We start from the raw sequence: 27,475 nt of genomic DNA on the forward strand, positions 1-27,475 counted from the left end.
CACAGGGAGTATAAATGACGACCAGGACATAAGTAAAAAAAAAAATTAACAAAACTAAAAAGAAGGTAAAAACTACAAAAAAACTAAAAAGAAAAAAAAACTAAAAACTAATAAAAAAAATAAAAAATCTAAAAATCTAAATAAACTAAAAAAGAAAAAAAAAGGAAAAAAATAAAGGAGAAAAACAAAACTAAAAAACGAATGTATATACAGACCGGTACACCGGGATACAAATGACGACCGGGACACAGGGAATATAAATGACGACCGGGACACAGGGACACAACTACAACGGGGACACCGGGGGAAACAGGGGGATATAAATAACGACCGGGACAAAAAAACTAAAAAGAAAAAAAAACTAATAAAAAAACTAAAAAATCTAAAAATCTAAATAAGCTAAAAAAGAAAAAAAAGGAAAAAAATAAAGGAGAAAAACAAAACTAAAAAACGAATGTATATACAGACCGGGACACCGGGATACAAATGACGACCGGGACACAGGGAATATAAATGACGACCGGGACACAGGGACACAACTACAACGGGGACACCGGGGGAAACAGGGGGATGTAAATGACGACCGGGACACTGGGACAGGGAATGGTCGATTAGCAATCACCATCAACAAAGCTCAAGGGCAATCATTAGAATCATGAGGTATAGATCTGAATACAGATTGTTTTCCCATGGACCATTATATGTTGCATGTTCAAGAGTCGGTAAACCTGACAATCTATTTATATGCAAAGACAATGGGACAGCAAAGAATGTTGTATATTCGCAAGTTTTACGTAGTTAAAACCATATATATATATATATATATATATATATATATATATATATATATATATATATATATATATATATATATATATATATATATATCTATCTATATTCACAGGTGGGACATAGGGACACAACTACAATGGCGCGTAACTATTATGGCGCGTAACGACTTACGCGCGCGGGGGGGCTTGGGGGGGGCGCGAAGCGCCCCCACCAACTAGGTGTTGGGGTGGCGCGAAGCGCCACCCCAACAGCTAGTATATATATATATATATATATATATATATATATATATATATATATATATATATATATATATATATATATATATATATATATATATATATATATATATCGGAGGGTAATATTAAACTTGATAAATTTTATATATTTTTGAAGAAGCATCAAAATTCTATCCTTTTGATGTATGGATATTTATCAAGACTATATTTCTTAGAGTTTTTGTTACTATTGAGCCCCATCTCTCCTTACTTATAGTTGTTTATTACGACTGCTTGATGTATATTCACCAAATCCTGTCCAAACAACCAATGAAAGTAAGACCACTTTTCAGGATTTATATTAGCTGAAGCTTCAAAGGACCATAGTGGCTATACGACAAGCAAGACTGTCACTAAATTATTAAAGAAATATAGTTCCCAATATAGTGCTATCGGACGATGCAAAAAAAAATTGTTTCAAAGGTACAAAAGACATAATGCAATTTCTCAAAACATAAAATTAGTGACTTTTCCATCCAGGGGCAAATTTTCCATCCAGGGGCAAATGGGAAATAGACGCAAATGGTTTTCAAATATCTTAGAAATATATACTAAAAACAAGAGGAAGGACTAGAACGACTATTTGCCACTTTTATTTAATTTAACAAGCACGGGATTTTTGGAGACTCTACAAGAAACCACATTTTATATAATGTTGGGCCATGATTTCAAAATACTGCACGGTGAAATAATTAACTCGATACAACTTTATAATGATTAATGCGGTTACAAGGAAGAATTTATCAATAGGATGAGGCATAAAATCGTAAAATGAGAACTAGAAAAAAGACTAAAGCGTAAAGTTGAGCATAAATCAAGCATGAAGGGTGATATACTTACATTGCTCTAAACAAAATGGGGCAAGTGCCTTTAAAGAAGAGCATAGAAATCGACATTTGCAAATGCTACCAAATAAATACTCCTATTAAATTCAATCCATAGACAAATATCTCAATCAATATTATCGTGGTTATAATAGTAACTGTAACCTAGTAAAGAGTGAATCAGTGCCCATAGTAGCAAAATAATTGGTACTTGACACAGTTTACCATGTAGCTCAGTTTTAGGGTCCTGTTTGATAGACAATGTGATTCCATCCCGCTTTCTAGGGTCACAATGAGAGAAAGGGTGCTATGGCTAGGACACGTTCTGCGGATGAAGGATGACAGATTGTTCTTGTCAGCCAACCGTCCAGGGTCAAATGAAAAAGAAGGTCGTCCCGAATGGGGTGGAAGGACGTCGTAACGAAAGATTTAAAGGAAATGGGAGCTTTTTGGAAGGGTGTAACGAGCGAGGTTTTGAATAGATTGTTATGGAGGAGGTGTGTGCGTAGATGTGTAGGCCTCTGGTGTCTTAGCACTTCTGTCAGTTTTTAGTAGCAGTAGCAGTTTGACTGATTGGATGGAAATAACGGGTTTTGATTTAGGTCTTTATCTCCCGCATCATTCAATTCAAAACCCTTACCAGTTCTGAAATTAGCAGATATGCCCTCTTGACAACTAGAATACATTACCTATTATTTCATTTTTTCTTCGGTTCAAAATTACCCTTGGCATTTCCTGAAAGTTCCAACTTGATATCCTTAGCTACTCCTATGATAATACGGATGTACTCTTATGGAAACCTTCTAGATTCATCTTAGCAGTTCCTAGGATAATGTAGATTTTTATTTTGACAAGCTAGATGTAAATAACGTCTGTTGATTAAGTTCAGTATTTCCCTCAGCATTCCCGGAAAGATTTAACTTAATATCCTTGGCCCTTCCTGATATTTTGCTGATAACCCTTTGACAACCGACAAGGTCATAGCACCTTTGTTTTACCTTAGCATTCCTCTCAGCTTTCCCTTAAAGTTTCAATTTAATAACCTACCCCGTTTTTTTGGAAGTTTCAAATACTACGTATTTACTCCTGGATGCACATAGCATGTTTTGTTTTAAATAAAGATCGCCCTCAAAATTCCCTGAAAGTTTTCAGTTGATGCTCTTAGCTATTTTGTAGATAATACAAGTTGCATTCTTTGAATAATCTGAATTTAAATAGTGTCTTTTGAATTTGTTTTCCACAAAATGTTATGAAAGGTTCAACTAAAAACCTTTAACCGCTCCTGAGATACTTTAGATAAGCTTTTTTCGACAGACTGGAAACATATGGTGTCTTTTAGTTTAGTTCAACATCCTTTAAAATTTTAACTCAATACCCTTAGAGCTCTTGAGACATAGCAGATTAGCTCTTTTGACAGCCTGTAAGATGGACATAGCGTCTTTGGTTCAACATCCTCCTCTCCATTCCTGATAGTTTCAACCTTTCACCTTAGCTGTTTCTGACATATCAGAGATACACTCTTTTGATTACGGTGCCTGGATACACATAGGTATTTTGATTTCTTTCAACATCCCTCAACATTCCCTTAGAGTTTAAACTTAACGCAATTGGTTATTCCTAGGAAACTATAAACGCGTCTGTTTGACAACCCCAATACAACACAAGTGTCTTTTGATTTAAGTCAATATCCCCCTCAACATTTCCTGAATGTTTCAACTTAAACCCACTTAAGCCGTTCTTGAGAAAGTTAATATACGTTCTTTGGCAACCTAGACTGTCAGGGTACCTTTTGATATAATCCCATCAGCATTCCCTGAAAGTTTTGGCTTGACACCTTACCAGTTCTTGACATATCACAGATATGCTCGTTACCCTACCTGGATGCACATAGATTCTTCCAATTTAGTTCAACATCTACCTCAAAATTCCATAAGCCTTTCAACTTATTACCGATAGCCATGCCTAATATATTACAGGTACGTGTTGACACCCTACTAGGTGCAAGTAGTGCCTTTTGATTTGTTTCAATTTCCCTGTCTACATTTTATGACAGTTTCGACTTCGTTTATTAGCCATTATTTTTGATTTCATATATATACCTAGATACACATAGTGCCTTTTAGTTTAGTTCAATATGCCCTAACACTATCTAAGGTTTCAATTAAATACCCTTAGCCGTTTCTCAGATCTTGCAGACAAACCCTTTTTACAACCGGGATACATTATGACTGTCCAAGAGCGTCTTTTGATTTGATTCAACATCCTCTTTAACATTTTTTGACGGGTTCAGCTACATACCTTGACCGTTCTTGAGATATTGCAAATCCCTTTTAACTGCATGGAAGTGTACATAGTGCCTTTTGGTTTAGAAACAAATTTTCTCAATATTGCTTAAAAGTTCCACATTATTACCTTTAGAACTTCCTGAAATATCGCGGATTTTCTTTTTCGACAACCTAGATGTAAATAGTGACTGTTGATTCAGTTCAATATTTCCCTTAATATTCCTTGAAAGTTTCAACCTGATCATATTAGCAGTTGCTCAGACATTCTAGATACGCCCTTTTGACAACCAAATGCACACATTTTTTAGTTCAACTCTCCAATTAAAATTTTCTGCCAGTTTCATAACCTTTGGAGATTTGCGCGTTAGCACTATTACTGTTTATAGTAAATTTTGTTCGGTTTAAGTTTTACTTGATTTTTTTTTTGTTATTTCGGTTGGCGTTGTGTTTGTTCAGAGATAGCGATTTGGCCTCGGTGTATGGTTTTGTGTGACTTTATTTTTTTGTGACTTTATGAGTTGTTGCTGGTCATCTTTTGTGAAATGTAGTTTACTTTTCTTTGGAATTTTATTTTACACATAAGTTCTTTTTAACTAAATTCTCTTCACTTTTTATTAAATAATGACGAAGACCACACTGCCTTTCCATAATACAACTACAGAAGAGAGAATAATGAGGACTTTTAAACCCAAAACGCACCCAAAAACGTAAGCTCCGGTCCCTTTATTTTAGGTTCGCGAAGTTCCTGCTGCGATGCCCCTTGTGGACGAGAAATACTTATACGATTGATAAACAAAGGATTGCAGACCCCAGTATCGCGGTATACCGGTTGATTTCTAATTTCCAGGCAAAATGGAACCACCCCTGGCTTAAACATTTCTACAGTTCTTAATTATGTATTTTTCTATGTTGTGTTTTAAATTTCTCTCCGTTTTTCTTCTCTTTTTTTTATTTTTATTTATTTTTTTTCATTGTACTCCGTTTTGTTCCATGTGAAAAATACGGGTAATAAATATTTTACTTACTTACTTACTTTTTTCCCAAGACAGTAAACCAACAAAACCTATTTGAACATTCCGGCCCTATATCTAAGGGCCGTCTTCAGCAAAGAAGACGGCCCTTAGATATAGGGCCGAAATATTCAAATAGGTTTTGTTGGTTCACTGTCTTGGGAAAAAAAATCCTCATTATTCTCTCTTCTGTAGTTGCACTTTTTATTAGCATTTTGGTGATGTTTCTCTATGTTTGAAGCTAACGAAAAATGTTCTGTACAACTCAGCTCTTTCCTTTGAATCCTACCTTTCTAATACTTTCTTTTTCATTTTTAATGAGACGGATTAATAAACATTCAACAAGGGTTCGCCTATCAGCACAACCGTATGCTGCCAAACTTAAATACAAGTGGCCAGGTACTTCTGAATTACTAATTTAAGAGTGAAAATTTGATCAACACATCCTCTCCTCTTTCTAAAAACACACTGTTCCTCTCTTAAAACCTTATCTAAAGCATCTACAAGTCCAAGAATCCTGGTTGCAGCGGTAGTTGCAGCCTACTAAAGGACAAATTACGACCCATAGTAACCAAAAAGTAAAAAAACGCGTTATGCAAAAACTGGCTAGCGAAAAAAATGTCTGTTCCTAGCTGATTCAGCCATGGTATCTGTTATCTCGATTAGTATTAATAGTAAAATGCTACTTTAAAAACAAATTGCTGTTAAACAAATTTTTGTAGTCTTAAAGGGAAATGTCATTTCGAAAACAAACATTGTTGAGATTGGGAAATATGGAATAATGAATTGGGTGTCAAAGAAGCTACCAAAGGATCACGAAAGCAAATTTTTCGAACATATGCATTGTTTTTGTTTATATAGTGTAATTTAATTATAATTTAATTTTGAATTGACTACGCCTATTTGAGCTAAAGATTTTATTTGGAAAAGGACTAACGACCTTTTCTTGAAAGCCTGATACTTATACTTTTGACCCTGTTGGATCATGAAAGCTCTTTTCCACAAAAATAAACTGAACTAAAATTGTTTTTCGTAAGCATTAGCGGAAATCTTTTTTTTCAATCAGCTAAAACTTGCAAAACTTTTCTTCAGCCCAGTTACTTGAGGCATTAAAGGAATTAAAAGACATTGAAAGTAAGAGTCCAGCTACTTTTATTGCAGAGAATGAAAAAATAATAACAAGCAGAGGATTATTCGCAATATGGAAAAAGCAGGGGAAGCAGAAAGACAAAAAGAAGAACTTACTTTGCTGACTTGATCATAATGAGAATCCTATTCATAAAATCTGATCTCATCTTAATCTGAAGTTCAAATGTTTCCTTTATTTTTACTTTGACTCTTATTTAAACCAAAACAAATTTTAGAGATATTTGTATGGTTTTGCTCTTTTCAATCACTAGGTTCTCTGGGTAGCGTAATCGAATTGTAAACCAGTGGGTCACAAGTCCCTGCCTCGCCAATAAAAAAAAAATAGCCAATACATTTGAAATTAAACTTACGAATGAAACATCACCAGTGCTACCTAGCATCTAAAGATGTATTTCTCTTTTTTTCATTTCTTCTAGGTAGCAGTGATGAAATGAATTCTTTTCACTTCTATGTGTGCACTTGGTAGCTTAGTATCTCTACTACTTATCTTATAAGAAAATCTTGGCGTACTGACATCTATTGTCCTTTCCTTTCAGCAAGACAATGAAGCCAGTGAAAACCTAACAATCGTATGCAAATGAAGACAAGCAAGTTGAAGTTTAATAACAAGGCAAAACTGAAATAAGACTAATTAAATCCAGGCATGTGCGCAGAAGCCGCTTTGGGTTCAAGAGGTTTGAAGAATTTTTAGGAGTTGCCATTAGTTGTATCTACCACAAAGTTTACCCGTTAATTTATACCTTTTCTGAAGTCATGAGCCTTCTTGAAGCGTAATCTTTTACACGTGCCCGACAGAATAAAAAAAGTTAAACAAAATTGAACAGGAGATTATTATGACTGTAGCTTTATTTGTGGAATATATAAACAGCTGACACAACCAACTAGCTCTTATCTGTCATCTATCATTCCTAAAGCGTAATGAGCTGTCAAAATCATTCCTAAAGCGTAATGAGTTACACAGATAAAACAGTTTTTTCGCACCTCATGACAAAAGGCGCATACGTTCTCGGAAAATTATTTCAATTTGTGAGAAACGTGGTTTTTCAAAGACAATAACTTTTATTGCTAAGACGTTAAACGTTGTTTATTTGGTTTGGGACGGGAGCCGTCGGCAGTGTGACTACGTAAGCTCAGCCAGAGTTGAACCACTTCTAAATGGGTACCTGAAAAAATCTGGGGTAAACACGGGAAGGGATACCCCATATTCATAAATAAGAAAAATATCCTTAAAAGGCTCAGAAATCAAATTTGCCATCAGCCAAGAAAAGCTCACACATCTGCTCTTAGTCCAAATTGGTTCCCTTTTCTCAGCTCAGAACTTTGCCTGACTTTCGATTACAGTGTCTATAAGTTTCATTAAAATACATGAACATAAAACAAATGTCTGGGTTAGTTCTTCATAAAATAATGATGAAAAACATTTTTCGCCTGAGAAAAACCAAAAATTGAAAACAGCTCAGATCTCTTCAAACAATTTCACCTCGAAATGTTTCTAAGTGGCACAAATCTCAACAAAACATTCACAAACTGAAGGCAAGAATATTTCCCGAAAACCTAAAAAAAAAAATGTGAAAGCTATATAAATAAGGTTTTCTAAAGAGGATTTAAGAAGTTTTCTACAGTCCCTCCCCAAAAAGTGAACAAAATCAGTATTAATAGCAAACTGATTATATGAATCCACGCCATTTTCCAAGTCAAAATAATTAAATTTGAGAGATTAATCTTAAATCTGAAGCTATACTTAAAGATGATTTTGATAAAATTCCCCTAAGGGTATGATAAACACTACCCTTCATTGGGATCTCCAATGAGCTAGTTCATTGAGCCAACTTATTGTTGGGATGGGCCAAAGATACCATGGCTCATGAATTATTAGAAACCACCAGCTAGCAAAAGTGAACCATTACCCAAGGAACATAAGAATTTTTTGAAGTCCAGAATTTCCAACTCACACCCTCAGAATATTCAATGACGCATGTCTTTTATATTACATACATTTTTTTTTAATACTCCTTGTAAACAAGATATTTCGTAATGCAGGGTCAGCATTACAATAATAATTTTTTATCCCCTCACACGTAAATCATCAATAAGGCAAAAAGAACAATATCCAGATATACCAACCAATAATGGAGAATCAAATTTGTTCATTTCAAAGAGTATAGGGAACCGGCAAAAGTGAAGGTAAAGAATACGATATTTGTCTTAACAGTCGCCACTGACGGTGCTGATATCCGTTTCATGGCCCTTCAAGCTGGTAGTGCAATTGGGATTGGGGACCAGCGATTCAGTGCTTTCGCAAAGTCTTTCTGTTTAACTTCCCCAGATTTCTCCAGGTACCCATATAAAACTGAGTCGGCTCTGGCTGAGCCCTTCAGTTACGCCTCTGACCCCCGTTCTAAACCAAATTGCCAATGACCACAGGACTTGAATCCTGGTCCTTACAGATAAAGGATTATAAGTCTAGTGTTATAACCACTCAGATAGGTAAAGTGGGAAACTAATAAGACTCAGATCTTTAATAAAATAACACGGAAATATAGAGAAAATAAAATCTGCAGTGCCACTTATAGCGTAACGTCTGGTGTTTTAGTTAAGATATTAATATATTTCTAGGAGTATTAGATAAACGAAGCTATTAATCTATATTTTTGTAAGATCGCATCCAGAAGTTTTACTTTTACCAGTAGTTTCCACGATATTTGTTTTGATTTGTAAAATAGTCAGAGCCAAAACCCCTTTTCCTGCTAGTAACAAAACTTGCTACGTATGAGGAACAGGTTCACAAAATATAGTTAAAGGCTTTGATGTTTGACGGCCATATATGCTGTTTAAACTGTTTATGTTGCTATAGAAGACAATCAGATCACTCTGCTATACAAAGATCCATTCAAGATTATGCAGCACTCCTAAACTGACCCCTATCAATTGCAAAGGCAACTTGCCCCTTTTCCAAGATATCTTGAAGAAAGTGGATTTCAGCTATGTCTCAATATATTCGGCTGCCCATTCCATTGAAGCTGATATGGAAATAATTCCGCTACAGGCAGGTAATTCTGCCGTACCTAAAACTAGTTTGAAAATATTCCAGGACTGCAAGGGATCTAAGAAAAGTGTAGGGTTACTACACAGGCTAATAGGAATATTCACAAATTGTTTCACAAGAACCCATCATCTTCACCAGCAATTTTGCGTGAATAGACATATGCCAAAATAAGACCAATATTTAGGAAAAGAAAAAGGTTTACATGTGGTCCAGATCTTGGCTTTAGAACCGCAGTTTCAAAAATTCACGGTATCGTCATTCAACAGTGGAAAGCAGCCATCTAGTACCCGTAAATATCACATCTTTCTGAATCTCCAATCATCACTATTAAAAAGAAAGTGAAATTTATTGCTGACATATATAGAAAGAGCACGGAAGCTGTCACCCACAATTTTGTACTCTGCCTCACACCCCACCTACTAAAACAAATTAATTGGGTCTATGAGATCCCAGTTGTCATGCATAATACTTTTCTGAGTTTTTAAAATCTGATTAGAAAAAAAATATAGTTTTTATATGCTTGGAAGATTGCTCTTGGTTTTACTGTCTAGAATAACTTTAAACCATCCAATAGCCCTACCTCATAGACCCATCTCTGCCCTACCTGCCCTCAGCCATGTCCTTCAAGGCGAATCTTATCAAGAATTGAACGTTCAGCTGAAATAAACAATATCCTTACAAAAGAGCAAACAGACTTCGCAAAAGACCATAGCTCTATAGAAAACATTATCCTCCTGGAAAATGATGCTAGAACCTCTCACAAAAGGAGACATTTCACAATGGGTGTCCTGTTTGATTGGTGAGATGCATATGTAAATGTACTGCAAGATAAACTGCTAGAGATAATTATTAACCTAGATTTTCCCTACTCTTTTTCTTGTTTTATGAAGTACTTTCTAACAGAAATGTTCAAGTAATTAAAACAAAAATTTAGGTAAACCTCGGAGCTGTTCACATTACAAAGGGCCTTCGTCAAAGAGCTATTTTGAGCCCTCTACTTTCCAACCTATATATATCAGAACTTCAAGTATATCATCCGACGTTAGGATTTCCATTTTATTTGCACAATTGTGCGTCATCCCCCTTGACTGAGTACAGTTTTCCGAAATTCAAATCAAAAGGCAATCAGACCTATTTTGAGCATGTCTCAAGCCATAAGGGCTTCAAATATCATAGAACAGCAGCTGTACTAGCCACCATGCACAAATCCTTAACCCCAAGCTCTCTGCCAGCCTGAATAAAAGATATGTAATTTGGCAAAGAACTCAAACAAGTCATAGTAAACAGATGCCATCGTCTTTTCATTTAAAGCTTCATACAGTTCTATATTTCAGGCTAAAATATGTTGCCCTTGTTCTCAATAGTGTTCTGTTTAAATGGTGGTCATATCTTTCTCCGTCATGTCACGCTTGCTTCTCAGTTAGTGAAATCATCCAGCAAATCTTTTTTGAATGCCATCTACCTTTTGAGGAGACCATTGCCCTCAAAACCGTGCTCCTTTGACAAAACACCAGATCAATTCAATACAATTTTGAATTCCAGTCTCCCTCCTCACTATGCTAAACTGGGATTTAAGTCACCCACTGAGATTCTAAAGAAGAGGGACATCTACTAGTTATCCTCACGCTGCTTCAAGTGTAAGGTTGCTGAATTGCCTATTTTAATAGGTCCTAATCATGTCCACTGATGTTTCCAGTGCAATAAAACGGTGAAACAACCTGCCTTTGGCTTTCATCTACCTAACGCCTCATTTAAGAAGAAAAAAGAATCAATCTAGGCCGCATTTAAATCTAGCAAGTCATACTGGTTTGTTTGGTCAATTTAAATTCAAATACGAACTAAAATTTAACAATCAAATTAGAAATTTAGGGGGAGCGATGTCTTTCTTTTAAAAATAATTTTACCATGCAATTTATCTTTCGCAAGCAAAATGAACTCGTAATTTATGTGAGACTTTGTTTTATTCCTTAGAATCTTCCAATTTTAAGAAAACAACGTAAAATAGGTATTCTTATTTAACAAAGCTTGTTTTTAATTTTTAATACACCTAACCGTAAAATTTTGCTTTCTTTTCTCTCTTTCTATCTCTCTCTGATTTTCTGAATTATCTTGTGTCCATTTATATTCGTTGGAGTGAAATAAAGCCATGACGCCAACCCCTTTTTTTAACGTTCTTATCAATTTCACTACAGTAACTTAAAAAGTACTGACATATGGTATTTAACAACTGAGGCTTGCTTCTAAGTCTATTTAATTCTATACAGTCTATTGATCTAACCAATTTATTCGCTCGTCTCTTTTCCAGTAAGTAATTTTGCTTTCTTTTCTCTCTCCCTCTATCTCTCTCTGCTTTTCTGAATTATCTTGTATCCATTTATATTCGTTGTAGTCAAATAAAGCCATGACGCCAACCCCTTTTTTTAACGTTCTTATCAATTTCACTACAGTAACTTAAAAAGTACTGACATATGGTATTTAACAACTGAGGCTTGCTTCTAAGTCTATTTTATTCTATACAGTCTATTGATATAACCAATTTATTTGCTCGTCTCTTTTCCATAAAGCATGTAAAGCAGGGTAGTTTCAATTTGAGAGATTTCCAAAAAGGATACAGGGGGACATATGAACAGTCTAAAGAACTATCAAAAGTTCTGAATATGTATGCATCCTACCAGATCTTGCACATAGGATGACCCCCCTCCTCCTCCGACCATAAAAAATGGAGCAACAAATATAAATTCTGATTATAGATCAATGGATTTTGGGCTAACGTTACGTCAGAGCTTTTTAAAAGGTGTTTGGTTTCTATTCGGCAAAACCTAAATTTTATCAATTAAGTGGCTTACAACATAGGCTACTAATCAAGTCACATGACACAAAAATGAATCATTAAAAGTACATATTTTGGCACTTGAAAAGTCAATGATTAGATCCTGGCAGTGAAAACTGTAACTTCTATTAAAAATTAATCCTATAGCACCAAGTAAAATTCAATACTATTGACACAAATCAATGTAATAATACTGATATGCGAATGTTCATTATGTCGAACTATGAGTATCAGTAAAGCACACGACATTAAGAGTTATTACACTTGTCTATGGTCATCTTCTAAAACATCAAGGTATTCCTTTTCACTTAATATAACATCACTAACGCTTCGTTTTCTCCTACCATATAGTTGACTAGTCCCTTCAACACAAAGTATAATATGGGCATTACTGCATGGGTATTCTTCTTGCAACAAAATCTTCCCACTGAGTAGGGATGAGCCCAGTCCTACTGTTTCGGAGCTTCTTGTTTTCCATTTCTTGCAGGAAAAGTCGGTTGCTCTCTCTCCCGACTGTCTGGCACCATGCCAAATAGATTTTGTTGGCCTGGAATTTTGGATCAATTTAAGTTTACGCTATATTATTTTTTTAACAGGTATTATTATCCACTTACTATTAAATGCTACGTTAAAATTTGCGAAACTTTCGAAACAAAAGAAACAAATGGGCTTCGTACAACTTTTGAACAGGCGGACATTTTAAAATCAGAAACAAAACCATATCTTAATAGTCATTCTAATCCATTTAATCTATTTTGTTTTGACATGTTTGGTCAGAAGAGTTTACCATAGATCGAAAGTATAAAGTTTTAGCCCAAATAAAACCTTTTTTCCTTTAAGAGAGTGATGATACTCTCAGCGTTCCAGGTATTCTTTTCCTTAGTTATAATCACGTCGTAATACTGTTTTCCCAGAGGTTGCTGAGGAGTTTAGGTAACTGGTTAAGATTAAGAAATTAAGGTAGCCTGCCAAATTGGTGTAACCTGTCAAATTGGAGATTGTATCACGACCAATTAGTGAGAATTTGCTCTGACTTGAAGAATCGATATCTGAGGAGCATATATAAAATTTTGTCAAGCAAAAGAGTTTATCCTATATGGTTTATGGTCCTGGTGATCCAACAAAAAATATTATTGCAGCAGGTTGACAAACATGGTTGTGTGCTTTTTGCACTTACACTTTGTGCATTTGTGTTTCAGAGATTTACTCCACTTGAGGTAATATTTTTCGTTATTTTCGCTTTTTACAGCATTACTCCCATTACGTAAATATATTCATGGAAATTCCAAATATTTGTTGAATATCGTATTGTATCAACGTTAAATATCAGTTCATATCGTATTGTATCATTAAAGCCCAGAAGTCCTCAATATTAGATTCACTATCGCTATGTTTGTTGTTGTCATGCATCGTTACTTTACAGGAATCTCCAATATTAGTTTGAGCATCACCATTTCAGATTCGATGAAAAGCAATGTCGATTGAATATCATATTACCACGATAGTATAAGATTTTACAATCTAAAGGAGATTACTATAGTTAGAAAGTAAAATTGAATTGCAGTGAGTGATTAATACTTATTATTATTTTTCTTCGGTTGATAAGAGAATCCAACTACCAAATTCGCAGTGAATACCCAGTAGTAGGAATAGTATGTCGTGCTCAAGTCATGGCTCAAAGGAATCTAGCAGCCGGGGCTTCCCCCGAAAATGTAAGATATAATGGAAAATAACAGACAAATAAACCCTTTGCTTTAGCGCAGCACCTATCACCCTACTGGCACTGGAGCCTCGACTGGCATAGACGTCTTGCAGTGTCTGCCTCAAGGGAAAAAATAAGTCACTTTAGTTCATTCTGTTTTACACATTGTGACAAACACATCTAGGTTGTGTAGCTTTTCCCTATTTTCGAGCAAGGGAGATAAATACTATTGAGTTTAAAGTTACTTCATAATTTGGGAAGATCCAGCTTCTAGTTCTAGTCCTGGTATCCTTCAAAAGGAGGAATATTAAGAGGTTAAATATCGGAGTTAAAGGAATTTTTGCTTCCAGCTATAATTTAACTCAGGGCTTCTTAAACTGTGGGTCGCGACCCCCAGGGGGGTCGCGAGACTACTGAAAGGGGGTCGCAAAGATCTGATACTTTTCAATCATTATAAATAAAATTTTAAAATTAGTATACACACTACGTACAAATATAAATACAAATAAAAATCATACAAAATACTATTGTAGTTTTATTATAACTTTTTTTTTAAAGAAGTGGCAATGCAAAACTGTTATGTAGGGCCTATAAATGAAAATATGGAAGTAGCATTTAAACTAATAAATACAACGCGCTCCTCGATTTTCAACTGAACCTTCGACATTGATGTCTGGCCGCCGGCGTCAGTGTTTGCAAGATAACTTAGTGATTATAAGTACCCAGACGCCGCGTCGCCTTACAGCTTACACATACTGTTTGTACTTCAGTTTGGACTCAGCTTTGTCTTCGTAGTGAAATGTGTGTATTTACTGTGTAATTTTCAGTTGGTGTTTTTAATTATTACGTTCAAGTTCAACTACATTTTGTTTAATTCTTTATCATTATTTAACTATCATGGATAAATGGCTAATTAAAATTCCAACTAGGACGTCGGCCACGTCGTCACAACCAAGTTGCAGTGCTTCAAATCCGACTTCTAGCAAAACAAGAAAAATAAAATATGACGAATCATATTTGCAGTATGGCTTCACATGCTCTTCTCACAACAATGAAGAACAACCAGTGTGCTTAATTTGCAAAGAAGTTTTGGCTGCAGAAAGCATGAAACCGTCAAAACTGCAACGACATTTGTATACTAAACATGCAACTTTATCAAAAAAGCCAATAGAATATTTTGAGCGTTTTTTGCAAACATCAAATGAAGAAAAGAACACTTTGGAGAAGTATATTACTTTGAATGATAAATATCTATTGGCTTCGTATGAAGTTTCGTATTTGATAGCAAAAACGAAAAAGCCTTTTACTATTGGAGAGCAACTTTTACTACCTGCAGCTATAAGAATGTCTGAAATTGTTCATGGAAAATAGTATGCTGCTGAAATTAGTAATATCCCATTATCAAATGACACTGTGTCCAAAAGAATGTCAGACATTAACAATGATCAATTTCAACAGCTTCTTATAAGGCTTAAAGACAGCTCAAAGTTTGCAATACAACTGGACGAGTCGACAGACATTTCACAAATGGCACAGTTGTTACTTTTTGTAAGATATATTTATGAGGGAAGCATTCATGAAAATATACTGTTTTGTTGTCCTCTGGAAGGTCATACTCGTGGAAAAGATATATATAAAAAAGAAAATGAGTTTTTTGAAAAAAAAGGATTAAATTTGAAAAATTGTGTTGGTTTGTGCACGGACGGTGCTGCAGCAATGACCGGACAAGATCTTGGTTTTACAGCATTTGTTAAAGCTGAAAATGATCATATTACATTTACACATTGTATGATTCACCGAGAGGCACTTGTTGTTAAAAAAATTGCACCAGAATTAAACCCTGTGTTTTTTGATGCAGTCATAATCATTAACTTTATTAAAAGTCGAGCATTTAATAGTCGATTGTTTAAAACTTTGTGCATTGATATGGATTCGGATTATACAAGTTTATTGCTACATGCTGAAGTTAGGTGGCTATCAAGAGGTCGAAGTTTGAAACGATTATTAACTTTAAAAGATGAAGTTCTTATATTTCTAACAGAGCAAAATTCTAATTTGGCCGATTATTTTCACGATAATTTATGGCTTCTCAAGCTATGTTATTTGGCAGATATTTTTGATAAAATCAATTATATGAATTTATCAATGTAGGGAGTCTGCGTTTATATGTTTATGTTAAAAAATAAACTTGAGGCCTTTGTTAAAAAAATTCTTATATGGAAGAACAGAGTGAAAAGTGGATCGCTCGAAATGTCTCCATTTACTGACGAGTATAGTTATAGACGAGTATGAAGTAACAATATTTCAAAAAAAGATACTCCTATAACAAAAATTATAGTTAATCATTTGAAGCATATGGAAGTTTACATGCACAGGTATTTTCCCAATGATATCGATACACAACAATGGATTTGCAATCCATTTTCAATTGAAATGGAAGAAATTAATTTTTTAAACTTAAAAGCACAAGAAGAATTTGCCGAATTAACAAGTGATACTACCTTGCGACTCAGATTTTCTCAAGTGCCTGTGCATGAATCTTGGATAGAAATCAAATCAGAATATCCCCTACTATCGGAAATGGCAATGAACAAATTACTGCCATTTTGTACAGCTTATTTATGTGAATCAGCCTTTTCCACATTAACTTACATAAAATCAAAATACCGTTCAACTTTAATAAACGTTGAAAATTTATTACGATCTGCACTAACTCAAATTGAGCCTAGATTTAATTATTTGTGTAAAAATAAACAATCACATCCGTCATATTAATATTGTTTGATGTTAATAATATGTTTTTATTAAAAAATTGTTACAAAAGTTTATTTTTTCTATTGAATATATAGATATAGTTTTATGTTATTTTATTTATTGTGTTTTATTACGACCGATATCCCGTCAACGTTTCCAATTATATATATGTGAAATGAATGGGTACGTATTCTTTAATCCTTATTTTATTCACATTTTAAAATAGTGCGATATTACATCTACATCTACGGTTAATATATATTTCATTATATGGAGGAGGGGGTCGTTTAAAATTTCCTAAGCTTGAAGGGGGGTCGCTATATAAAAAAGTTTAAGAAGCCCTGATTTAACTCACGGTTGTATTGACATTACGCACTTTCCTGCTCCAACTTGAACATTTGTCGTGGTAGTAAGAGCTTTAGAGGTGGTTTTATAACCAAACTTCGGGGATCTTTAAATTATACCAACGCGAAGTATTGACTTTTGGGGGCGATTCTAATTTAGAGATGTTCTTTTTCCCCTGGACATACTCTTTAACACTGGTGATTTACCTATTTTTCAGGATTTTGCAGCTTTTGGCTATAGATTTTTTTTCACTTGGGAGTAGAAAAGTCTATCAATAACGTTTGTATAGAACAACAGTCACATACGACAACAACATGTTGTATATAAAAACAGTAACTTTGGAGACACCACAGTATACAAGTTGTTCAATATTGACAGGAAAGTAATATAACAGTTAGCTCAAAGTCCTTAACTCAGAAGCTTCCTTTCCATTTGTGTTTTTAGAAGCCAACATACAAGAATTTTCTCCTTTGATTGAAACCTTATAAATTTATGCCCCCCCCTCCTCCAGTCCTGGCCTAAATAATGTTTCTGGCGAAACTAAATGTAACAGATGTTTATACAGTTCAGAAGAAAGAATCAAAAGTTTACCAGTTTGAATCGGTGAGAATGTCTTTTCCATCAAAGCTGTAAATACGTGAATTTTGACTGATTTCTCCACCGGCACCATCAAAGATTTGACTCCATGAATCAAACAATATGTCGCCCTTAAATTTAAGAAAAAAATATTATCTGTAGTGATATTTTGAAAATATGTCAGTTAATTCTCGTAGTTCATTTGCATTTCTTTTTGTTTTTTTTTTTCGATTTAACATAAAACCAAAATGGTCATACCCCTTAATGAGGGGCAAAAGCCATAATTATTGGGGGAAAAAACTTAAGGATTGAATACACCAAATAACAATCAAGACAATAAAAAGTAAACGAATAAATCAAAGCAGACCACAAAATCAGAAAATGAAAGGCTAAAAGAAAAAGAAAAGCCAGGCTAGCATTGCACAAGGCCCCCAACGTGAGTAAATAAAACAAAATAATAAAACAAAACTACGTAAAGGACTTGTGTTCCATCACCAAAGCTCAATAAATGGTACCTAATATTTTTTTTCAGACTGTACTGGTTATGCCCATATGACTTACTAAAGGGATTAAGTCTCTTAGGATTCCTAACTGAAAACCTAGATCTTTCCGAATCGACAGGAGTTGATACGTTCTAGAATGTCTAAGAACCGAAAAAGGAGACAGAATCAACAGAGACCTCTCACAGAAATAGTTACCAGGCTTTTGTATGTTAAAATGTATTTATTTTTTAATATATCAAACGGTAAGCAGTAATGCTTGTCGCTATAATGCACTTCTCTTATACGCTTCAAGTCTGAAATATTCAAGAAAAAAAAAACAATGTCTCTTTCTCCGATTGATATTTAAGTTCTAAAGGCCATGTACAAATTTTCTAGCATTGTTATTGCTTTATTTTGAAGTACCTGAAGTGGTTTTATATGCTATCCAAAAAGTATTTTGACACATCATCTTACGCAAATTAATCTAAAAAAGATGTAATCGCAGAGTGAGAATCATTTTCGAAACTGAATATGGTAAATGTGTTTTACCAGATGCATAAAACTTATATTTTATGCAAGTTTTACGCATAAATGGTCAAAATGAATCTGAAATGACGGGAGCTGGTCAAGAAAACTCCCAAATAGTGGTATGGATCAACCCTCTGTATCTTAAATACAGAAATTTTGAGCTCTTAGCATTAAATTTTTCGAATACCATATTCCAAACAATCAAAAATTACAAAATTAGTTTTCGTAGAATTCACCACTAAAGAGTTATAGATGAGACACTGGCTAAGTAAACGTGTTGATAAATGTTTGATAAAAGTTTGAAATAATGTAGATGAGTTCCTCGCTTTAACGGCTAAAGCTGTGTCATCAGCAAATTGAATCTAAAAACCATTGTTCTCATACAGTTATCTTGGAAGATCATTAATATATTCCAAGAAAAAAATAGGACCTAGTACAGAGCCCTGTGGGACACCAATATCATCAAGGTCATCCAGGCATCTTGGAAGATCATTCATATATATCAAAAATAAAAGAGGACCTAGGACAAAGCCCTGTAGGACACCGTTATCATCAAGGTCATCCATGCTTGACAAATGACTACAAACACCCACCTCAATCTGCCAGGATAAGAAAGAAATGATTCTATTATCTATAGTGCCCTCCCTCGTTTACCTGCATTTTCCATTTGCTTAAAAAGTATAGCATGGTTTAGAGTGTCAAATGCTTTATTTAATATCAACGAACACGGTCGACAAATGGTAATTATTATCCAGGAAATCATTTCACTATAAAAAGAAGGTGCAATCACTTGTTCTGTCGAATGGCCTACACGAAATGCAAACTGATACTTCGTAAAGAAATTCATTTTATCTCAATAAGACGAAATCCTGCCTTTTAAAATGTTCTCCATGTCTTCACACAATGGTGACAGAGCCACAATCGGGTGATAGTTATTTACATTAGATTTATCTCCTTTTTATATACCGGTATTGCACATGCAATTTTCCATCAACTAGGAAATGCAGCTGAGGAAATGCACGAGTTATTCATAGTATAGTTATTATACAAAGAAGGAATACTGTCTGTTAATACTTTTAAAGATTTTTCATTCTTTCATCGTCAAAAGCAGTATTCTTTCACTATTAGTTCATTATTAGTGTACAAGTTAATTGCGGTAGTTTCATATAAATTTGTTTCAAAATGGTTCGGCAAATCTAGGGAAAAAATTGACAAGCATATGCAATAATGACAATAATTATTTATTTCTAGCGGGCTAATACATTTGATTGCTACAAGAACTTTTCCAAAGACACAATTTACCACGAATTTATATAATATCCTCCGAATACGGTGCCACGGCGGAAGCAAAAGCAAAAATTTACAGTAACAGAGATAGTGAATAAGAATAGGACAAAGATCTTTCACTTCCAAAAGTGGCTAAAACCCAGAAAAAAATAAATTGAATAGCCACAAAAAAACTAAAAATAATTTGCATGGATCTTTACGGCTTTTTTCCCTCTAATACCAACAATCTTCGAGCAACCAATTCTAATCTTCAGTCTGGAGTCAGAAACTAGCCATGAACGGAAAGCCCTTTTTTTTCTTTTTTTTTTTTAGCGATAATGTTAATATCCAGCCACCACAAAATAAGACAAAAGAGACATAATTGTTTTTTAAAGAAGGAGAAAAGAAGAAGAGGAAACCGACGCATTTATCAACGTTTAAACAAAGGCCAATACGTGAAAATGCTTTACTGATGTCAGTTACTAATCTTGAAAGAATATTCTCAGATCTACTTACAACTAAATGCTCACCAGCATAGGCTAGGTGTGACATGGTAGCTAAATCCAACAAAGATGTTGAAGGTATATATAGAAGTATTTGAGAAATTGCTAATTTAAACAAGCTAGGAGACAAAACTCTACCTTATCGAACTCGCCTTTGAAAAGCGATTTTTCTTTTATCACAAACAGAATTATTAACTTTAACTTTAAAAAATGAAAACGAGTGCCAATATTTCAGTAGGAAAACAATGGACATAAAAATATATTAAAAAAAAAAAACTTGGAAAAAATTACAGAAATCTTGCTATTTTCTGGAAGCTTGGGGCTCAAAGACTTTCTGTGTACAATTCTGGACTTGTATATGGGTGTGTGGGTAAATACTTGGCATAAATACACTGGAAGGAGCCCTTATGCCTACAAAACCTTGTTCTTGTTGGGCGGGAATTGGGCTAATGCTTTTAGACTGGTTCGGACAAAGACACATTTAAAAATTGAGCCAAATGACCAATTTGGTCAATAGTTTTATTGTGCTTAGATATTTACTGTTAGGCACAATCTTTTAAAACTGAAAACTATAGTTGAATTAATTATTAGTTTTTTGTCACTTCTTTTCAAAAAAGGAGGTGAATAATCATAATATTTGAAAAAGAAAAAAAAAGTTAAAGAAAAACTTTGCGAAATTAATTTTATAAAAAAAGGAATGAAAACATTCTGTGAGGTTGCTCTACAACCAATCTAACAAAGAGTCAGACCAAAGTTCCCTGTGAAAATACAAACAAATAATAATTTAGATTTGACAAAATGTTACCTTTGTATTTACAACGGGTAGTTCTCTATCTAGAAGTCTGACGACTGAATCTAAATTCTGGATGTGAGATGCTAAGAAAGCCTTAAAAGTTCCCCGAAGTCTAGCTCCTTGTGCTTGTCGATAACATAAGTAGTCATAAGCCCTTGTTCCATTCATATCACCCGTCATAGGCTTGTTCAAGGCAGCCATTCTTAACTAAAATGAGAATCAAACTTTTATAACTTTCGATCGCATGCATAACAATTTAACTATACAGCAAAACACAAAACAATAGTAGGGAAATCACGCATTTATCTTTGCAGCAAGGCCAGGATTTACCAATAGGCTCACTAGGCCCAGTCTTTAGTGTGCAAAATGCCAGGGGGCGTAATAAATTATCACCGAGCAATTTTTTCCTTAACGACAAATGAACTGCGGTGATTTATCATCAAAGTGCCAGGTGCACTCCGCTGCCACGCTGCCTAGTCACAGAAAAGTGATTTTAAAATAACACCACAGTTCCGTGGTCACTCATAAACTGTCCCCAAAATTTTTGCAAAACCGGAGCGGCAGAAACGCTTGAGTCTAGAAGCGTCAAAGCTTTAAATCCGGCCCTGTTTGCAGCTCACAGTTTCCTATACTTAAAGGTGTATAATAATTAAAATTTGCCACCAATAATTTTTACAGATCCCCAGTTCATGGTTTAAGGAAAATGTACCATATAAATAGTTTTTTTTTCTTCATAATTTCTTCTTTCTCTTGAAGCTTATTCCCTTTTTTTCTGTTGAGAATTTTCTTATGGTTTTTGAAGTTAGCTAGTTATTAAGATAATATACTGACAGGTTAAAACAAAAAAGGTAATTTTTATTTCTGGAAAATGACTACTACAAGCCCTAATGCGCCAAATTTGCACTTTTGAGTGACGAAACATAAGCAAAAAAGAACAAAACAAGCAAATATAAAAAGAAAACATAAGGCTAAAAAAAAGGAGAAGAGGTTGTGAAATGAAAATATTAGAAAAACAATTCAAACTCACAGGATTAAATAGAATAAATCAAATAAATATAATTTCAAGTCTAAGACTTGTGTTTTTCAAGTTTTTTGTAACCCCCCCCCCCGAAAAAAAAACACAAAAGTCTTGGATACGGCCCTGGGGATTATATATCAAATTCTACTACCATCCTACCCTCGTCTCTTCCTTAGAACTAATTCTGTATTTATCTGAAGGCTTAATGAGAGTGGGATGTTTTGGTATTAAAATGTATGCTTTGAGACATCTCCCTCCCTCTCTAACAACAAAACGATGATAGAACCTCATTTTAGAAGTTTAAAAGCATTATATGCAAATGTTTGAACTTGTAAAACAACAGGGCATTTACCTAAGACAGAGAAATTTTCTTCAATCTTAAATTTTTTTTGGCTTGTTAGGGAGGCGGGGATATAACTCAAAGTGTGTATTTTAAGGCCTAGCCAAAGTCCAAAAATTTAACTCCCTTGTCAATTCTTTTTCCTAGGCGGCAAGTCGGTCAAATACAAAGGTATCAGTTTTCTTCGTCGCTTCAACTAAACAAACATAGGAGGGTCGAACTTAAGGGGTTTCTCACTCAAAATTACGCTAAGGTGCAGGTTGTCCTTAGCAACTCTTCTTGTAATAATTTTATACAATATAATTTTTTATATATATTTATTAACCGGCAGTTTGATGTCTGCACGCTACTTATTCTCTAGACTCTATTTAAACACGTTACAACTAACTAGTACTTGACTGAATTGCTCCTGAACAATCCAAGTTTTTAGTCCCTTGGTGAAATTTATACATTCTCACACGCTCCGATTACAGCTGAATCTAGTCTTTTGAGGGGAATCATTGATTTCAGAACACAAATATGTAAAGAATTTGAAGGGACTACCGCCAGGAACTATATATTATAGAAATAAGTTTCTGATTGTTGAATAGAAATATTTTGCTGTATTTTTTATACCCTACAACAACAATGTCAAGTATAGCAATCTAGAATGCAAACCCGAAACATGTTTTATAATTATTTTGGAATTATAAAAAATGATTGTCGGCTTTAAGATTTGATTAGATCAAAATATTCAAAAATTTTTTTTATTTCTATTGACATAAAAATCGCTTAAATCACTAATTCAGGAACGTCAGACAAACTCCAAATCTTTAACATGGGAGATACGGGAAGATTTCTTGAGAGTGCGTGCTGCCTTAATGTCAAAACATCCCAACTCTCATTGAATCTTCATATAAATATAGAATTAGTTTTTAATAAAGAGACAAGGGGAGGATGGAGGTAGAAATTGATGTTTAATCCCCAGGGCCGAATTCAGGACTTTTGTTTTTTCAGAAGGGAGGGGGGACAAAAGCTTTAAAAAACGCATCAAAATATAGAACTGATTTTTAATCCCTCTTGATTTCTAGGAATATTTCTGGTCTATGCTGTTATTATGAAAATAAAGAGTAAAATTTAAACCCAAAATGAGCAGAATTTGTTCCGTATAAGAGGGGGGCTGCCCCTTCCTCAACCCCATCTCCACCTTATGGTCTTAGAAACTTCGGAGGATGCTCATTAGATGAGAAATTGAGGATTCTAGTCTTTTTTTAAGTCAAAAGTGATAGGAAACCAAGGTGCCGTGAGGGATATTTTCTAGGGAGGGGTGTTTTCTGCAGGGAAGGGGAGGTATTGCCGGGGGGTAAACAAATGGACCTACGCAAACAATGGGTAAATTCGTAAATTAGAGCCCTTTCCCCAGGGCCTGTGAGGGGTCACATTATCCTCAAAGGCATAGTTATTGTACCTTTCAACTATGCTAAACAAAATGGCTATCTCAAAATTTTAGAGCCTTCTCTCGATCTTCTAGGACCATCGGTTCGATACAGTTACTTAGGCAAAAAACGAAAGAAAAAACAAATGAACAGTCATCCGTGATCTTTCTTCTAGAAAAAATTCAAAATTCCCCATTTTTGTACACAGGAGCTTAAAACACCAATTGTAGGGTTTTCTGATATGGTTTCTGATATCTGACAGTGTGGTTTTCACGATGGTGCGATGTGACGTTTTGGGAGTGTTTCCCACCTTTCTCAAAAATTGGGCAAGTTTTCTCAGGCCCGTAACTTTTGGTTGGTAAAATTTAGCTTAATGAACTTTCTGTATTTTGAATCAGCAGAAAAATTGGATTTTCTTTTGATGTTTTTTACTGTTATGAAAACTCTGTTTTTTAGAAGCCGCGTCGCTCCTTACCATTCGTTAGCACGTAACTGTTTGATTCTCGAGAATTCATCCATTCCTAAAGATATATGAATTAATGTTCACTGGTAAATTTACGAGCATTTTCAATTCGTGTTTTCTCGGAGTGTTCTATCTCGGGGATACGACCGGAGAAGTATTTTGCGAGATTTGAGGAATTCTATGGTTATTAAAGTGGAGCACCTGTGTCTCTATTCAGGTACTGGGGACGTTGACCCTTCATTAATAATTAAAAAAAGAAAAGGAAAGCATACTTTATAATCATAAAAAAAAACAAATGCAATGAAAAGATTATTGAAAAACCAGGAACTTACCGGCATTTTTAAATCATAATCGTCCAGTTCTCCTGAATCAAGCTGCTTGTAATAATGGCAGTTCATTTCATTAGCGAAAAATAGCAGTTCAGAATATAACACAAAACTTTCTTTTTGCATAGGGGTTAGGGACTCAGCATATTCAGTTTAAACCATCTCAGTATGCTAGAAGTGCATCTGTTAGAACTAACCTCAGGTTATATCTTATGCAGATTTACCTAACAACGATAAAGACGGAACCAAGAATATAGATATAAAAAACAAAAAACATTTTTCTTTTTTTGCCAAGTTTAACCATTTTTACCTCCGTATCCATTCTGTTTTTGAGAAGTATATCCAAGTAATAATGAAAAACACAAAAAATGATTCTGGAGCTTAAAATGGAGGCTATTTGGCCAAGAGTTTTCCTTATTTGACAGAATTTGCAATAGCTAATCTCTGAGGTCAGCTGAACCTAGAATACAGGACGTAAGCCTAATGTAACATTTATTGCTATTGATTTGACTGGGCAGTCATTTCACCCATTCTTACTTTAGAAGAAATGTTATGTCAATCCCTCGCCGTTTGAACTTAGTTTGAGACAATACAAGCAATACTAACTGGTGGCATTGGATTTGTGAGATATCTGGCAGCTTGAATTTACCATATTAAAAAGATAATATTTAAAATTTAGTATGGTGGGGGGGGGGGACGAGCAGGCATAGTTTTTTTCATTTCCATCATAAGCTAGCTCACTTATTCCAACACTTGGATTTTTCTTTTCCCATTATTTGATGTTTTTACCAGAGTGGACTATTTTCCTTTAAAAAGTTTGAAAGAAACCGTGGAAAATTCTCATCCGTTTTTTATTGCTACTTTTTTAAGGCTAAAAGGTGTTTCTTACATGTCTTAACTTTCAAAACCACATACCTGGCAGCTAACACTGTCGTAACATGCCACAGTGGCTTCTTGAGAAACTCATTTTTTAGGTCCAACACTAGGTTAATAATAGCCTTTCTTTTCCCTTAATGCAGAGGGGATTTAAGGTTCTTTTCGTTCACCAGCGGGGATTTAGGGTTTGTTTCTTTTCTCCCAATTTGATTTAAAAGAATATGTTCTACGCCATTGATTCTTATTTTGCTGTTTAGAGGCTCTTGCGGTTGATTCACAATGCCATCATGCTATTCATTTGGAAAATCAGTACCAAGGGGATGTATATTCTCCTTCGTTTGTCTCGTTATAATAAACTCTATAGAATTCGTCAAAACATACTAGACGAAAAATATCTTCATCCGAATCCCATTAAATTTGTCTAATAAGGGCATCTTCATTGAAAATCCCAGAGAATTCATTGATTATTGTGAAAACTTAAATTTTGACTGTTCACAGTGTCTTTCGAAACTGAAATTATTATGGTCATATAGAAGCTTACGCAGGGGGGAACCAGGTTCTTTTTGTATATGCGTCATCTGGGTCATTTGCACGTGTCAGGTGGTTTAAAAACCATACAAAGGCGATGTACAAGAGTTATGCTTCTATATAGCTTTGTTATAAACTGATACTTTATGTAGCTGTGATATGAAGCAATAAAAAGTTTGGCATTTTGTAGTGTAAGCTCATACTTCCTGTAGCACCTCTTAGGAAATGGTGTGGTTCTATAGCGTGGAGAATCAGACATAGAAAACCTACTTGGAACCGATGTATTATGCAGCATTTATAGAAGGTAATAGCTTCTAATTTATTTCCAAGACAGTTGCTTTTTCTTTTCAAAACGTATATTTATACTTCCGGTTACAGCGGGCTTTGACTCTCTATTTACTAGATTAAAGCTATCACTGTAACCATGATTTGTGCCACTCGATGTAAGTTAAAGTTAGAAATACGACATAAGAAAATCTCATATATGGCTTACGGGAGTTTATCCCCTCAAAAGCGTCCTTTCATATTTTTTCGTTAGTGTACATTTATTTGTATTTTTTAATATTTTTTATTCCAACTTTGAATGACTGTATGTGTTGGTAATAATTGAATAAATAAGGTAACATGGATGAAACTTACTTTTTCACATTTAGCTAAGCATATTTATTATTTATTAATTATATTAAGCGCTGAAATAGACAATGTCTCTGGATTTTTTAAATTTAAAATGTAAATAATTACTTTCTCACTTTGCCTTACTTCTTGAATTCTTTCTTTCCTCAGAAAAACATATTAAGTTTCTAAAAATTCATAAAAAAACCAAAGAATTCCTGACAAAAGTCTTAAACATATTACCATAAACAAACATTTTTATTCTCACTAAACACAATTCTAGTACAGAAATGATTTCCGCCCAGCAGCAGAGGGAGTCTAAGCCTGTTTTAAATGACCAATACACTAAGGTCATTTACGTTCTAACAGAATGAAGGTTCTAGAAAAAATAATAAGCGCCAATCTTACTATTTAAGCAACTTTCCATAAAATTGGTGAATATCAACAGGATTAGAATATAGATAGAACGACACCGCATCAAAGACAGAATTAGGTTTTTTAGACTGTATACTTTGCCACCCCTGCCGCACTATCAATAATGTGAATATTACTTTTTTTGCCCAAAAATATTACAGTTTAAGTTTGTTTTGCTGTCCCCCGGACGTGACACCCGTGGCGCTTGCCCCCTCTAGCCCCCCCCCCCCTTCCGGCCGGGCACCGCATTTGAATAAAAAAATAAAGATCTTAGGATTACCTCTTGTTCATCTTCAATATAGTCCATCAAATGCTGCATA

The 27,475-nt window shown here is 34.5% G+C and overlaps 1 protein-coding gene across 27 annotated transcripts in view; it reads right to left on the reverse strand.

The window, feature by feature from the left end:
• Positions 1-7,166: 7,166 nt before the first annotated feature.
• The window catches only part of LOC136031053 (collagen alpha-1(XVIII) chain-like), a 442,617-nt gene continuing 422,308 nt past the window's right edge, over positions 7,167-27,475 (reverse strand). For 23 of the 27 annotated variants that reach the window (XM_065710270.1, XM_065710272.1, XM_065710276.1 and 20 more), the window contains 5 exons: positions 27,436-27,468; positions 24,732-24,776; positions 21,176-21,370; positions 17,607-17,722; positions 7,167-12,761 (listed from right to left, as the gene is read on the reverse strand). In XM_065710270.1, the coding sequence (XP_065566342.1) occupies positions 12,473-12,761; positions 17,607-17,722; positions 21,176-21,370; positions 24,732-24,776; positions 27,436-27,468 (678 nt within the window). In that variant the 3' untranslated portion in view covers positions 7,167-12,472. The remainder of the gene's footprint in view (positions 12,762-17,606; positions 17,723-21,175; positions 21,371-24,731; positions 24,777-27,435; positions 27,469-27,475) is intronic. The other 4 variants (XM_065710278.1, XM_065710277.1, XM_065710274.1 and 1 more) reach the window with 2 other exon arrangements.

This window comes from Artemia franciscana, chromosome 9 (assembly GCF_032884065.1).
Source record: "Artemia franciscana chromosome 9, ASM3288406v1, whole genome shotgun sequence".
NCBI classification, from domain to species: domain Eukaryota; kingdom Metazoa; phylum Arthropoda; class Branchiopoda; order Anostraca; family Artemiidae; genus Artemia; species Artemia franciscana.